The sequence below is a fragment of the Bufo gargarizans genome, chromosome 3, assembly GCF_014858855.1.
Source record: "Bufo gargarizans isolate SCDJY-AF-19 chromosome 3, ASM1485885v1, whole genome shotgun sequence".
In the NCBI taxonomy this organism is placed as follows: Eukaryota; Metazoa; Chordata; class Amphibia; order Anura; family Bufonidae; genus Bufo; species Bufo gargarizans.
The window spans coordinates 475,396,057-475,411,453 of record NC_058082.1 but is presented as its reverse complement, the minus strand read 5'-3'; the positions used below and the strand labels follow the sequence as shown (position 1 = coordinate 475,411,453).

The 15,397-nt window shown below is 48.6% G+C and overlaps 1 protein-coding gene across 3 annotated transcripts in view; it reads right to left on the bottom strand.

Moving 5' to 3' along the window:
- ASPA (aspartoacylase) overlaps positions 1-10,398 on the bottom strand; it is a 34,673-nt gene extending 24,275 nt beyond the window's left edge. Inside the window, exons 1-2 of one of the 3 annotated variants that reach the window (XM_044283736.1) lie at positions 10,276-10,398; positions 5,974-6,214 (exon numbers count right to left, since the gene is read on the bottom strand). In XM_044283736.1, coding sequence (XP_044139671.1) covers positions 5,974-6,206 — 233 coding nt within the window. In that variant the 5' untranslated portion in view covers positions 6,207-6,214; positions 10,276-10,398. Of the gene's footprint in view, positions 1-5,973; positions 6,215-9,678; positions 9,888-9,912; positions 10,224-10,275 lie in introns of those variants that run through there. The other 2 variants (XM_044283735.1, XM_044283734.1) reach the window with 2 other exon arrangements.
- Between the last annotated feature and the right edge of the window lie 4,999 nt (positions 10,399-15,397).

Here is a 15,397-nt window from a genome sequence, read left to right as displayed (position 1 = left end):
TCAAATGTCTCATATTACTTGATAAATTTGTCTTAGGGCTTGTTCACACGACCGTATGGCTTTTTCAGTGTTTTGGGGCCCATTTTTTCAGTTTTTTTTGTTTCAGTAGTGTTTCTGGTTCCATTCAGTTTTTCCGTATGGCATATACAGTAATTACATAGAAAAAATTGGGCTGGGCATAACATTTTCAATAGATGATTCCGCAAAAACGGATTCCGTATGTGTTCTGTTTTTTTTGCAGACAAATTGACTTGAATAGAGCTATTTTTGAACAGAACGGAAAAACGAAAATATGGAAACGGAATGCATACGGAGTACATTCCGTTTTTTTTTGCGGAACCATTGAAATGAATGGTTCCGTTTAAGGAACTTAAAAAAAGGCCTGTATACCCAACGCAAAAAACGTTCATGTGAACGAGCCCTTAGGCTGAGTTCACACGAGCGAGATTTCCGCGCGGGTGCAATGCGGGAGGTGAACGCATTGCACCCGCATTGAATCCGGACCCATTCATTTCTATGGGGCTGTTCACAAGAGCTGTGATTTTCACGCATCACTTATGCGCTGTGTGAAAATCGCAGCATGCTCTATATTGTGCGTTTATCATGCAACGCAAGCCCCATAGAAGTGAATGAGGTCATGAAGTGAGAATCGCAAGCATCCGAAAGCAAGTGCGGATGCGCACGGTTGCTAGGAGACGATCGGGATGGAGACCCGATCATTATTATTTTCCCTTATAACATGGTTATAAGGGAAAATAATAGCATTCTTAATACAGAATGCATAGTACAATAGCGCTGGAGGGGTTAAAAAATAATAAAAAATAATTTAACTCACCTTAATCCACTTGCTCGTGCAGCCCGGCTTCTCTTCTGTCTTCTTCTTTGCTGTGCACAGGAAAAGGACTTGTGGTGACGTCACTTCAGTCATCACATGGTCCGTCACATGATCTTTTACCCCGATCCCAAATCCGAACTTCTGTGAAGAAGTTCGGGTTTGGGTACCAAACATGCTGATTTTTCTCACGCGCGTGCAAAACGCATTACAATGTTCTGCGCTCGCGCGGAAAAATCGTGCATTTTCCCGTAACGCACCCGCACCTTTTCCTGCAACGCCCGTGAGAACCCAGCCTTATCATTAGACCTAAGGCCTCTTTCACACGGGCGTGTCCGGATGCGTCCCGATGCATTGCGGCAAATCCGCGCGAGTAGGAACGCAATTGCAGTCAGTTTTGACTGCGATTGCGTTCCGATGTTCAGTTTTTATCACGCGGGTGCAATGTGTTTTGCACGCGCGTGATAAAAAACTGACTGTGGTACCCAGACCCGAACTTCTTCACAGACGTTCAGGTTTGGGTTAGTTGTAGTGTAGATTGTATTATTTCTAGAGATGAGCGAACTTCTGTTTTAAGTTCGGCGTCTAAAGTTCGGGGGCGGGTTACCGGAGAATCCCGATCTGGAACCGGATATGGATTCCGACTTCCGTTGTGGTCCGTGGTAGCGGAATCAATAATGGCCGATTATTGATTCCGCTACCACGGACCACAACGGAAGTCGGAATCCATATCCGGTTCCAGATCGGGATTCTCCGCTAACCCGCCCCCGAACTTTAGACGCCGAACTTAAAACAGAAGTTCGCTCATCTCTAATTATTTCCCCTTATAACATGGTTATAAGGGAAAATAATAGCATTCTGAATACAGAATGCATAGTACAATAGGGCTGGAGGGGTTAAAAAAAATGTTTTTTTTTTAAAACTCAATAGGACCTTTGATGACGTCACTGCGTTCATCACATGATCCATCACCATGGTAAACCATAAACAAAAACCATAAAATCCTGCAGTTTTCATACTGGCCACTAAACCTTATAATAGGTGCCACTTTATGGTCCGTAGAAATCATACTACTGCAGTCACCTACTTATCTATATACAGAGGTGATCTCATTACAGGCAGGAATAGAATTACAGATAAGACAGGAACCACCATTCACAATAGGCGATTGTCAAAGCAAGCCTTATCATCCTTAAAATGTAAGAATTAAAACCTTCAAGTATAAAAAATAAATAAAAATTAGCCAGTGTAGTACAGCCTGTACAACACTGGACAATCTTTTTTTTTTATACTGCCACCGATTGCCCTATGAATGAGCAAACACTTGTTCATTGGACAATTCAGATTTTTAAGCACGCTATTAGACAGCACGAAATGTCGCCGGCTGTGGAGGAGATCGTTGCATGTAACAGCAGCGGTCTCCTCCGCTAGCTAGCGAGCGATTACCGGGAGGGAATGCTTCCTTCCCGACAATTGTCTGCCACATCGGGCTGTGTAATACAGGCTCTAGAGTGTCCTGGTGCAGAGAAATGGTTTCCCACACTTGTATGGAAACGTTCCAGTCTCTGATGTTGAGGAGAGGGCACTTCTGACAAGGAGATTCCTCAGGATTGGTCGTGGTTTGTATGCCCGAAGAGGTAGCTCTGGAAATAATTTTGCCCTACAAAACAACTTGACAGAACTCATTTTTGCAGAAGAATTGTCTTCAGATTACCAGTGAAAGAATTCTTTCTTGAAAAATTTGACATCACAAGTGAAGGTGGAACAAAAAGCTTCAGCAAAGAAGAAAAGGACAGCTTGGACCCCACAATCTGGACAAATCCAAAAACTGAGTACATAGACTGCTTCAGAAAAATCGCATATTTTGGACAAACAGCACAGAGTAAAGCAGAATCTCAGCACGGAACAAGGAGATCGTCATCAAGCCAGCGGACAAAGGTGGTGCAAACATCAGATTATGTTGAAGAACAACATTCGGGCAAAAAATACTACCCTGGACTAGGACACTCTGTGGAAGAATTGAAATTTTTAATTCTTAAAGGAAATTTTAAGGATTATAGGAATAGAAAAAGTTGGGAAATCAAGCTGATAACCACGTTCCAATAACAAGCTCGGGGACACCCACTGATGGACGCCACACTAAGCTAACCAGGTGCCCCAACTCTGAGAGTCCAGCCCCACCATTGAGGCCCTCTCATTGACATGTACCATCCAGTAGCCCCAGCTTCTATGACCTCCCCCCACCAACAATGCGCAGCTTGACTGTAACCTTAAGCTCGCGCGTTCCGCCACACACAGAGAGCTCTCTCCACTCCTCCTTGTAAATCCAGGGACCAAAGATCAATGCCCACAGCATTAAGGTGGACCCCATCATCTCTCCAGAAACCGCCGGTCCCCGATTCCAGCTCAGGGTGCCGCCCTGACACCGCCCCATGCCTGGCACAAAAACGCCCAATCACTCGATTTAACTTAATCCTGGCCCTATTCAACCTGTCCACAGATCTAGCCTCCCTCCAGGATTTCCTTGGCACAATGTCCGACCACACAGTGACCATGGACAAGAAAGGGACCACAATCGCAAAAATAAAATAAAATAAAAAAAATTGAACCTTATGTCCCGAATCAACTCCCTGCAAGGACGAACACCAAGGTCATTGCCCCCCACATGCAACACACCCCAACTGACGCCCATTACGTCTAACATCCGCCCGCAAGGCCCCCCAGAAAACGAATGAGTGTCCCAAAATCCACACTAACAACGGGCGCGGCACCTGCAAGACAACAAAAGTAAAACAATGATTAGAAAGATTCACACACCGATTTGTTTACCGATGGGCTCCTGACACGGCGCCGGACCCGGGGGGGGGGGTAAATCGGGGCTTAGGCGCGCCGGCGGCCGTACCCGCCGCGGCCGTCTAGCTGGTGGAGTTGGGCTAGCTGTACCCTCCTCCCCCCCCCCCCCCCAATAACGCATTCACCTGCTGCTCTAACCATCCAGGGCCCCTCTAATCCGCCGCCTCCCGCAAGCGCCGCAGCATCGCCTCCACTGTATCAGCCATAGCAGTATGCGATGCTGCTGGTGATGTGATGCTCTTCCTCCTGCTCTGCTAAAACGGTGCTCGTTCCCCTGCCTTCCTTCCTAATGGCCCAGACGCCCGCCCCCTCTTTGGCCACTCCCTCCTCTCCAGCAGCTTAACCCTATCCAGCCCAGTCCTCGCTCCACCAAACCCGTCATGCCAGCCTCCCCTGATCCTGCGGCTCCGTCTGGCCTCACTTCACTGCCGAGGCGATTTACTGGCCGGTAGGGGTAACCTGTTTAGGCACGGCCCATCACCGCTGCTACCACTGAGGCATCATTCAATAGTTCATGTAGACAGCACATTACATTTCCAGTCCAGCAAGAACTGGAAGTGGAGGAGAAGGGAGAATGGAGCTGGACTCAGAGAACATTTGACAGGTGAGACTTTTGGCTCTCCTGGCATGAATATAATAGAATTTACTATGCAATACCAATCTGGCAGCATATTTTCTTACAACTCTGCATTGTGCTTTTATTCCTCATGCTAATACATTCCGCAATTGGATGGCCCTATTCCCTTGTTAAAATAATGTTTTCCCATACAGGATGATATTCTCAGCATAGATTGGACCATGTATAGGGACATCCACCATCGACAAGTGGAATGGTAACAACCATTGTCAATATATGGATACAATTACAAAAGGAATCACAGAGAAACAACAGAAGGCACTGAGGGGTGGAGAGGTGTTACCACTTCTGCACCCTGCTACTGTTTTTATTGGTCTAACCTAATGTCATCTTATGCATTTACCGGCGTATATGACGACTGGGCGCATAAGACGACCCCCAACTTTTCCATTTAAAATATAGGGTTTGGGCTATACTCGCCGTATAAGACTACCGTATAAAAGCGATTTTATAGATATGCAAATTACCGGTACCTTTGTGCCCAAGGGGCTGTCCCTCCACAGTTTTGTGCCCAGCCGCGCCCCGAATCCTGGATCCCAGCGCCGCCCCTCTCTTAATTTATTCACTGCACTTCAGTTTTTTTAATCTTCTGAAGCCGCTCGTAATCTAGCGCATGCGCAGTTAGTTGGCGCTGTCTCCTCTATTCCCTCCACCCTCACAGCAAGAACGAGCGAGTGCTCCAACTAACTGTGCATGCGCGAGATTACGAGCGGCCTCAGAAGATAAAAAACGGAAATGCTGAGATCCAGAATTTGGGGCGCAGCTGGGCACAAAACGGCGATAGCCCCTTGGGCCCAAACGTACCGGTACTGGTAATTTGTATATTTATAAAATGGTTTTTTTGCAATAAATAAACCACAGGCCTCTCCTCTGCCCCTCTCTCATCATTGGTGGCAGCGGGCAGCACAGGGGGGAGGGAGGGACTGCTTCCTTCTCCCCTGTGCTGCCTTATACCCAGCGTATAAGACGACCACCCACTTTTGAAAATAATTTCTAGTGTTAAAAAGTCGTCTTATACGCCGTAAAATACGGTATTCCAGGCCTCCACAATGTGCATTCCTATTTTGTTAAGCAACTGTTATGTTTACACGGACACCGGCAATGTGCATACCGCATTTTGCGGACTGCACATCGCCGGCACTCTCTTAGAAAAATACTTTTCTTGTCCGCAATTGTGACATGTTCTATTTTTTTGCGGAACAGACGTGCGCATGCGGACAGCACATTCCGGCCCTATTGAAAATGAATGGGTACGCATCGATTTTGCAAAATTGCGGAACGGATGCGGACGTGTGAATGGACCCTTAAGCTGTGCTGAGCTCTCTGTTCTAAACTTTGCTTTTATTATTTGATCACAGAATCGCCCAGGTTTTGCAGAAAAACAAATGGGGTCATTTATCAAACTGGTGTAAAGTAGAACTGGCTTAGTTGCCCATAGCAACCAATCAGATTCCACCTTTTATTTTTCACCGCTCCTTTCTAACATGAAAGGTGGAATCTGATTGGTTGCTATGGGCAACTTAGCCAGTTCTACTTTACACCAGTTTGATAAATGACCCTAATAGTCTCTGCTACCCCCCACATCCCAACACAAATTAAAATCTATAATATGTTCGAAAATGATATAATAGAAAACATGATGCTTTCTTACCTAAGACTTTGACTGTCAAAAACTCGGTTCAGGTCAGTGTCAATATATCTAACACATTTCTCCACAGCTTTTGGGTTGGTAATAAATGGTCTCACCTCCATGCCCGGTCTGGCAATTTCCCCTCCATGTTTTAACCAGTGTTTAACTAGGAAGACTCCGGATAACTCATTTCCATGGGTGCCCCCAAATACTGCCACTCTGCGTATAGCAGGGCGACTTCTGCTTGCCGCCATGCTGACAGCTGAGAACATAGAAAAAGAGACAGATGTCAGTAAATCTCAGAGACCAATTCACTACATATCAGAGAGACCATCTTTTGTTCTGTAGCCTATAACATCGAGGAGACTAAAATAAAACATACAAAAATACGGTCACAATTTAGCGAAAATTGAGAAGTACCTGGTGTGTATGTAAAATCGTTTATCCATTTGGCGCAGTTCACATTGGGGTACATTTACTAAAAAGGCTTTTTACGGCGGTCTTAGTTCCCCCCCTTGCCCTGCCTATATTCATCTAATTTACGACATAAATTACGTGCATCTATGGCAATTCTTATGCGTGATAAAAAAAATAAAAGTGGCTGGTGTAGTTTTTCGCCTACATTTACATCTTAGTAAATTTGCCAGGGCGCATGGCGCTCATTGAGTGCTATACACTGGGCAAAGGAGAAGCGGTAATAAGCGGCTTCTGTCTTTTTCTCAGGTTCCCCAGCTGTCACTGACCCGAGCTGCTCCTGCTACATGTAAGGCGCTTGGTGGTTAAGGAGTTAATAAGGAGTATTATTACTATGGGGGCCTATATGGAGTTTGCACAACAGATAGGTCATCAATATCAGATGGGCAGGGGTCCTTCTCCCGGTACCCCCACCAATCAGTTGTATGAAGAGAAGGCAGCGCTCATCACGCTTTTCCTGCTCACTGTCCGCATTGCAGCGGTGAACAGTGTAATTACAGTTCCTCACTTGAATGTAACTACAATGGCTCCGTCCCATTCAAGTGAATGGGACAGAGGAGCTGTAAGCACACCTGGTTGCCGCTGCAATGTGGATACAGAGCAGGTAAACAGTGAAGAGCACACAGCGCTCATATAAGAGCTGCAGTCTCTTCAAACAGCGGAACGGTGGGGGCCCGACTCCCTGAGGATAGGTGATTTATATGGGAAAAGCTTTAAACCCCTTTAAGCCCCCACAATAATAATCCTCCATGGGCCAATCTGTATTTAGGCCCCATTTGGCCCCCAGCCAGCCTCACTGACAATTATTCCCATGGTTCCCCTTCTGCAGCAGTACACGACCTGGTTTAGGCCTTGAGGGGGTGTGGCCTATGAGAGAGCAAGGTGCGTGTACCCGACGCCCTTGTAGGCCGCCGCAGGCCTGAGCCAGCCTGCGACTGAGTCAGTGCCATTCACTCTGTAGCAGACAGCACACTGCGCGCATCCTGACATCGACGTTCAGTGAATCATTGTGGTCAGTGCGCTGCCTGCAATAGCATTGACTAACAGTGCTCAGACAACTGGGCACCCCCTTCCAGTTTGGCACCAAGGGCAACTCCCCCCCTCACTGTGCAGTGTGTCCAAAACATGGAAGAGGTGCAAAAATGTCCATTTTAGTTCATGTTCCACTCCTGATTTTGGCTAACAAGTACTATGCAAGATGCTGACCAAAATACTGCTGTGTAAAAAAAAAGGAAGCCTTAGGGCTCATGCACACGGTTTCTATCCGCAACCATTCATTTCAATGGGGCGGCGTGCTGTCCCCATCCATACGTCCGTTCCACGGCCTCACAAAAAAGATATATGTGGTCATTTTTCAAACTGGTGTAAAGCACAACTGGCTTAGTTGCCCATAGCAAAAATAAAAAGTGGAATCTGATTGGTTGCTATAGGCAACTAATCCAGTTCTACTTTACACTAGTTTGATAAATGACCCCCAATAATGTCCTATTCTTGTCTGTTTTGTGGACAAGGATAAGACATTTCTACAGAAGTCCAAACTTAATTGGTGGCATGCACTCGGCCGGGATCCGTGTTTTGCAGACCGCAAAAACAGATATAGCCGTGTGCGGGAGGCTTTATTCAGATTACTGAGATAGTTGCAGATTAGTTGTAATACTGTACGGAGTTCGTGTTAAGGGCTCATGCACATGACAGTATGCCGTCCGAGATATACGGTCTGTGAGCGGGCCATATGTCCCGGAGCGGCATACATCGTGCGAACGGGAGCGCACAGCATCATAGGTCACTATGATACTGTGCGCATCGGGCCGCCTGCGGGACTATTGTCCTGCACTCATATGATCATACGAGTCTGTGTTTTTCATGGACCTATTGACTATAATGAGCGCAATGGAGCCGTAGTCATTAAGTAGAGAACACGGCTTTACACATCCGTGATTCACTGATGTCTGAATAAGGCCTTAGGCTACTTTGACATCTACCTTTTTCCTGGATGCAGCAAGGGATCAGGAAAAACGCTTAGTTCTGAACGGATCCGGATGTATTTTCTCTAAAATGAACAAGACGGCACTAAAACCATTGTAAGTCAATGCCCACATGCCCACATATTGTGGACCCCCTGTGTGCATGAGGCCTTACGGTGACTGTCCTGTCAAAAATGTCACCACAGACTTGTGAATATGGCCTAACATGTGGATTTTGCCACAGATTCATTGGAACACAGCAAAATCTGTTTTAGGCATAAAAAAAAGTTGTATACCCCCTTTTTGTGACTTTTTTTAAACTCCCGTCGACATTTGGGAGTGACAGGGACCAGAACATCAGCCCCAGTTAATTTACTAACATTTCAGTCATAAATGTTGGTGTAAAACTACTCTACTCAGGGGATGAAATAGCCTCACGCCTCATCATGAATTAGACGCAAGCTACGACAATGCATGGGGATACAAAGACTGACAAAAAAAAAGGCGGTCTTCGTAAATGAACCACATTCATAATATCTGTCATGGCTTCAATAGCAACAGACAACGGGACGCTAATGTGAACAGAGCCTAAAGCCGAATGCACACGGCCATGTTTCACGGCCGCGAGCAGTCCGTGGCAACCCGGCCTGGATTCCTACTGAGAACAGGAGTGCACGGCGTCATTGGTTGCTATGACGCCGTGCGCCTTATGCCGCCGCTGCACTACAGTAATACACTCGTATGATCTATACGAGTGTATTACTGTAGTGCAGCGGCAGCATGAAGCGCACGGCGTCATAGCAACCAATGACGCCATGCGCTCCTGCTCTCAGCAGGAATCCAGGCCGGGTTACCACGGACCGCTCACGGCCGTGAAACATGCTTAAGACACAATTGTACAACGTAAGCAATCCATTTAACTAAATGTTAAAACGATACTAACTACTAGTGTTGCGCGAACTTGTGGTTTAAAATTCGGCATACAAGGTTCGCATTCGGGTTATCTAAGAATTCCGTTATGGATTCCACTACCACGGACCAAAACGGAATTCTTAGATAACCCGATCCTGAACCTTGTACACCGAACTTGAAACCACAAGTTCGCTCAACACTACTAACTACTACTATAACAATACTAACATGATAATAATACATTGATAACCATAATAAATTCTAATATTAATAATAAACACCATTGTATTTATAACAACATAATAAACAATAATAATAAAGTCAATCATTTTCTGGGCAGTTGACGTAGGGCAGGCAGGGCTGTCCACACACCTACCTGTAGCAGCAGGTAAAATGCACGCACCGTTCCACCTGCTGGACTATTTCTACTCAGTTTCAGTAAACTTTCCTTCTCAGCTTTATCTTGGTTACTTTCTTGCCCTTTTGTACTGGACTTTCCAAGGAGCGATCAGACTGCTTAGATTTTTCTCTGAACAAAAACTTTCTTCACAAATGAACATTTAACAATATCTAACTCCAAACTGCACAACAACAAGACAGAGACACCAACCTAATCCAAGAGGAGGGATCCTGGAACGCAGCCCTGACAACAGACCTCAAGGAGCTTTATACACAACTGAAAAACTTTACTCCCATTGAACTTTGCTGCAGGACATTTGAGGTCAAGCAAAACATCTTGGGCCTTGTGTTCCTGCAGCTGATTTTCTCACAAAAAAACAGAAAAGCAGAAGAAAGCAAGTCTTGTTCCACTTCCTACAAAGCCCAGGCACACAGCAAGCTAGCAAGCACGCTCATCTGCTAGACAAACAAGTCCTGTGTCTGCTGCTGCATGTCTGCCCATTGCATTCTGCATCTCAGTAAGCTTCACCTGATCACTATCCAGGAGATCACCCTGAGAAGAGCCGTCACCTACCTAACAGAAGAGTTTGAGGAAAAGTAAAAGACAAGAACAGAAGGTCTTAGACTTTAGTGAGAAAGTCCTGTAGATCAGCACGCTCTGTGCCCAGTGCCTAATCTGCTGACTAAGAGTCCTTCACCACACACAACCACAGTGTGAACTTGCCTCAGGTCAGCAGTCAGATCATATGCTTCTGCTTGTTGATGACAAAAGAGCTGCTGAACCTGAACATGTAAACCGACCTCCAGTGGCGTGCCCAGGGTGTTTGGCACCCGGGGCGGGTAATTTCTTTACATAAAGGGACATCTCCTGTCATGTAGACCTTTTCTTTCCTCTTCTCCTCCGTTAGACCGCCATGAGAAATTCTTTCAGCTGCATCTCGTCTCTACAGAGTTTGTAACACAGACACGTTAGATTTCTCAATTTTTCCATCAACCTCCCCCATCCTGGTGTCCCCACAGTGTCATCCTGCTGCCACCCCCAATACTGTGCCCGTTGTGCTCCCCAATGCCCAGGTACTATACTGCTGAAAAAATAGTGACGTGGTGCATGATGGGCTCCGATATGTTCCTGACAGGAATATATTGGCAAAAGTCTCAGCTTTTAAGATCTGCTTGTATGACCAGCTAGTATAGTCAGTGGCATATTCGTGTGGTGCATTTTTTCAGTGATTTATATAATTTTTTCATCCGCACAATGCTCCGTTTTGTGTAGGATGCCTCTGTGGTGCATGTGGACTGCGCCGGCATCCTCCATTGTACGCATGTTTTGCTGGGGATGGTCGTTTGCTGCGGTCCAAATGCGGTGGGACTGCTCCCCCAATAAAAAACACGCTACAGTGTTTGGGGTTTGAGCAGTTCCCCCATATTTGCCACTATATTTCTGTGATTTTGTTTTGTATGTGTTGAATGTGCCCTTACCTGGCATTTAATATTCTTTTGCACCTGGTAACCTCCATCACACGGTCTGATATGGGTGTGGCTTACAGTCTGGCTTTGTGAGCTGGATTTCATCACCTTCAGACCGTGTTCACACCATAGTTAGCGCAGTGGTAGGACCCCTTGCCATGCTGAGAGACCGTGACGTGGTGCATGATGGGCTCTGATATGTTCCTGACAGGAATATATTGGCAAAATTCTCAGCTTTTAATATCTGCTTGTATGACTAGCTAGTATAGTCAGTGGCATATTCGTCTGGTGCATTTTTTCTGTGCTTTATATGAAAAAATAGTGACCCTAAGGCCTCATGCACACGACCGTTGTGTGCATCCGTGGCCGTTGTGCCGTTTTCAGTTTTTTTTTCGCGGACCCATTGACTTTCAATGGGTCCGTGGAAAAATCAGAAAATGCACCGTTTGGCAGCCGCATCCGTGATCCGTGTTTCCTGGCCGTGAAAAAAATATGACCTGTCCTATTTTTTTCACGGCAAACGGTTCACGGACCCATTCAAGTCAATGGGTCCGTGAAAAATCACGGATGCACACAAGATTGTCATCCGCGTCCGTGATCCGTGTCCGTTTTTTCCTATCATTTCAATGGCAAACTTGACTTAGATTTTTTTTTTCATTTTTCATGTTCGTGGATCCTCCAAAAAACAAGGAAGACCCACGGCCAAAAAAACGGTCACGGATCACGGACCTGCGGACCTTAAAAAAAACGGTCGTGTGCATGAGGCCTAATAGACATAATTGGGGTCATTTATCAAACTGGTGTAAAGCAGAACTGGATTTCCGAAAAAGAGCTGTCAAATATGAAAGGTGGAATCTGATTGGTTGCTATGGGCAACTAAGCCAGTTCTACTTTACACCAGTTTGATAAATTACCCCAAATGTCCCTATAGTGTCTACAGCAGGTATAATGTCCCCTAGAGTGTCCACAGCAGCTATAATGTCCCCTAGAGTGTCCCCAGTAATAATAACACCCTATATTGTGCTTCAGGTAATAATCCCTGTATAGTGTCCCCAAAAATAATAGAATAGCCCCTACAGTGCCTCCGCAATAGAAAGGCCCCCATGCGGACCCCACACAGTAATTTCCCCTACAATGGCCCCCACACAGTAATTTCCCCTACACAGTAGTGTCCCCCACACTGCCCCCCACACAGTAGTGTCCCCCACACTGCCCCCACACAGTAGTGTCCCCCACACTGCCCCCACACAGTAGTGTCCCCCACACTGCCCCCACACAGTAGTGTCCCCCACACTGCCCCCACACAGTAGTGTCCCCCACACTGCCCCCACACAGTAGTGTCCCCCACACTGCCCCCACACAGTAGTGTCCCCCACACTGCCCCCACACAGTAGTGTCCCCCACACTGCCCCCACACAGTAGTGTCCCCCACACTGCCCCCCCACAGTAGTGTCCCCCACACTGCCCCCACACAGTAGTGTCCCCCACACTGCCCCATACAGTAGTGTCCCCCACACTGCCCCCATACAGTAGTGTCCCCAAACTGCCCCCCATACAGTAGTGTCCCCCACACTGCCCCATACAGTAGTGTCCCCCACACTGCCCCATACAGTAGTGTCCCCCACACTGCCCCATACAGTAGTGTCCCCCACACTGCCCCCATACAGTAGTGTCCCCCACACTGCCCCCATACAGTAGTGTCCCCCACACTGCCCCCATACAGTAGTGTCCCCCACACTGCCCCCATACAGTAGTGTCCCCCACACTGCCCCCATACAGTAGTGTCCCCCACACTGCCCCCATACAGTAGTGTCCCCCACACTGCCCCCATACAGTAGTGTCCCCCACACTGCCCCCATACAGTAGTGTCCCCCACACTGCCCCCATACAGTAGTGTCCCCCACACTGCCCCCATACAGTAGTGTCCCCCACACTGCCCCCATACAGTAGTGTCCCCCACACTGCCCCATACAGTAGTGTCCCCCACACTGCCCCCATACAGTAGTGTCCCCAAACTGCCCCCACACAGTAGTGTCCCCACACAGTAGTGTCCCCCACACTGCCCCATACAGTAGTGTCCCCCACACTGCCCCATACAGTAGTGTCCCCCCACACTGCCCCATACAGTAGTGTCCCCCACACTGCCCCCATACAGTAGTGTCCCCCACACTGCCCCCATACAGTAGTGTCCCCCACACTGCCCCCATACAGTAGTGTCCCCCACACTGCCCCCATACAGTAGTGTCCCCCACACTGCCCCCATACAGTAGTGTCCCCCACACTGCCCCCATACAGTAGTGTCCCCCACACTGCCCCATACAGTAGTGTCCCCCACACTGCCCCCATACAGTAGTGTCCCCCACACTGCCCCCATACAGTAGTGTCCCCCACACTGCCCCCATACAGTAGTGTCCCCCACACTGCCCCCATACAGTAGTGTCCCCCACACTGCCCCCATACAGTAGTGTCCCCCACACTGCCCCATACAGTAGTGTCCCCCACACTGCCCCATACAGTAGTGTCCCCCACACTGCCCCATACAGTAGTGTCCCCCACACTGCCCCATACAGTAGTGTCCCCCACACTGCCCCATACAGTAGTGTCCCCCACACTGCCCCCATACAGTAGTGTCCCCCACACTGCCCCCCATACAGTAGTGTCCCCCACACTGCCCCCCATACAGTAGTGTCCCCCACACTGCCCCCCATACAGTAGTGTCCCCCACACTGCCCCCCATACAGTAGTGTCCCCCACACTGCCCCCCATACAGTAGTGTCCCCCACACTGCCCCCCATACAGTAGTGTCCCCCACACTGCCCCCCATACAGTAGTGTCCCCACACTGCCCCCCATACAGTAGTGTCCCCACACTGCCCCCCATACAGTAGTGTCCCCACACTGCCCCCCATACAGTAGTGTCCCCACACTGCCCCCCACACAGTAGTGTCCCCCACACTGTCCCATACAGTAGTGTCCCCCACACTGCCCCCCATACAGTAGTGTCCCCCACACTGCCCCCCATACAGTAGTGTCCCCACACTGCCCCCCATACAGTAGTGTCCCCACACTGCCCCCATACAGTAGTGTCCCCACACTGCCCCCCACACAGTAGTGTCCCCCACACTGTCCCATACAGTAGTGTCCCCCACACAGTAGTGTCCCCCACACTGCCCCCCATACAGTAGTGTCCCCCACACTGCCCCATACAGTAGTGTCCCCCACACAGTAGTGTCCCCCACACTGCCCCTACACAGTAGTGTCTCCCACACTGCCCCCACACAGTAGTGTCTCCCACACTGCCCCCACACAGTAGTGTCTCCCACACTGCCCCCACACAGTAGTGTCTCCCACACTTCCCCCCCACACAATAGTGTCTCCCACACTTCCCCCCCACACAGTAGTGTCCCCCACGCTGCCCCCACACAGTAGTGTCCCCCCACACAGTAGTGTTCCCCACGCTGCCCCCATACAGTAGTGTTCCCCACGCTGCCCCCACACAGTAGTATCCCCCACACTGCCCCCCACACAGTAGTGTCCCCCACGCTGCCTATATAGTAATTTCCCCCCACATAGTAATTCCTCCCATAATAATTTGCCCCCACACAGTATCCCACCATATTCCCCTCCAATGTCCTCCTGTGTGCACCCCCCTCATCGCCCCCAAAGTTGGCACATAAAATAAAAAAATTTGCCCCCACACAGTATCCCACCATATTTTCACCCGGCACTGTGCTGCTGAGTCCTGGACAGGCACACGCGATGATGTAATCACGCGCGCCTGCGCCAAGATTTCACCACCGCATAGTCTTCAGGCCTACTAGGAACTATGCGCTCCACTCCCTGCCCCACCGCAGTATATGGGTGTCAGCGCTCCAGCAATGAAGCGCTCATTGCTTCTGGGCCTGCTGGCACCCCTGTGAGAGCCGGCACCAGGGGCGGACCACCCCCCCCCCCTCCCCCGGGCACGCTACTGCCGACCTCTAATAAACTCATTTTTAGGGTATTGACGCACGCTCAGGTTTCCTGATGCAGTTTTAGAAGCCAAAATCAGGAGTGGATCATAAATGGGGAGAAAGTATGAAGGACAGATACGGCTTCTCCTCTTTTTTGAACTCCCTTCTTGTTTTGGAGTTGAAAAAACGGCATCAGGAAACCTGACTGTGTGGCCATACCCTTAGGCCACTTTCACACTGTTATGGCCCTTGCACACGACTTATGCCCTCCGAGACA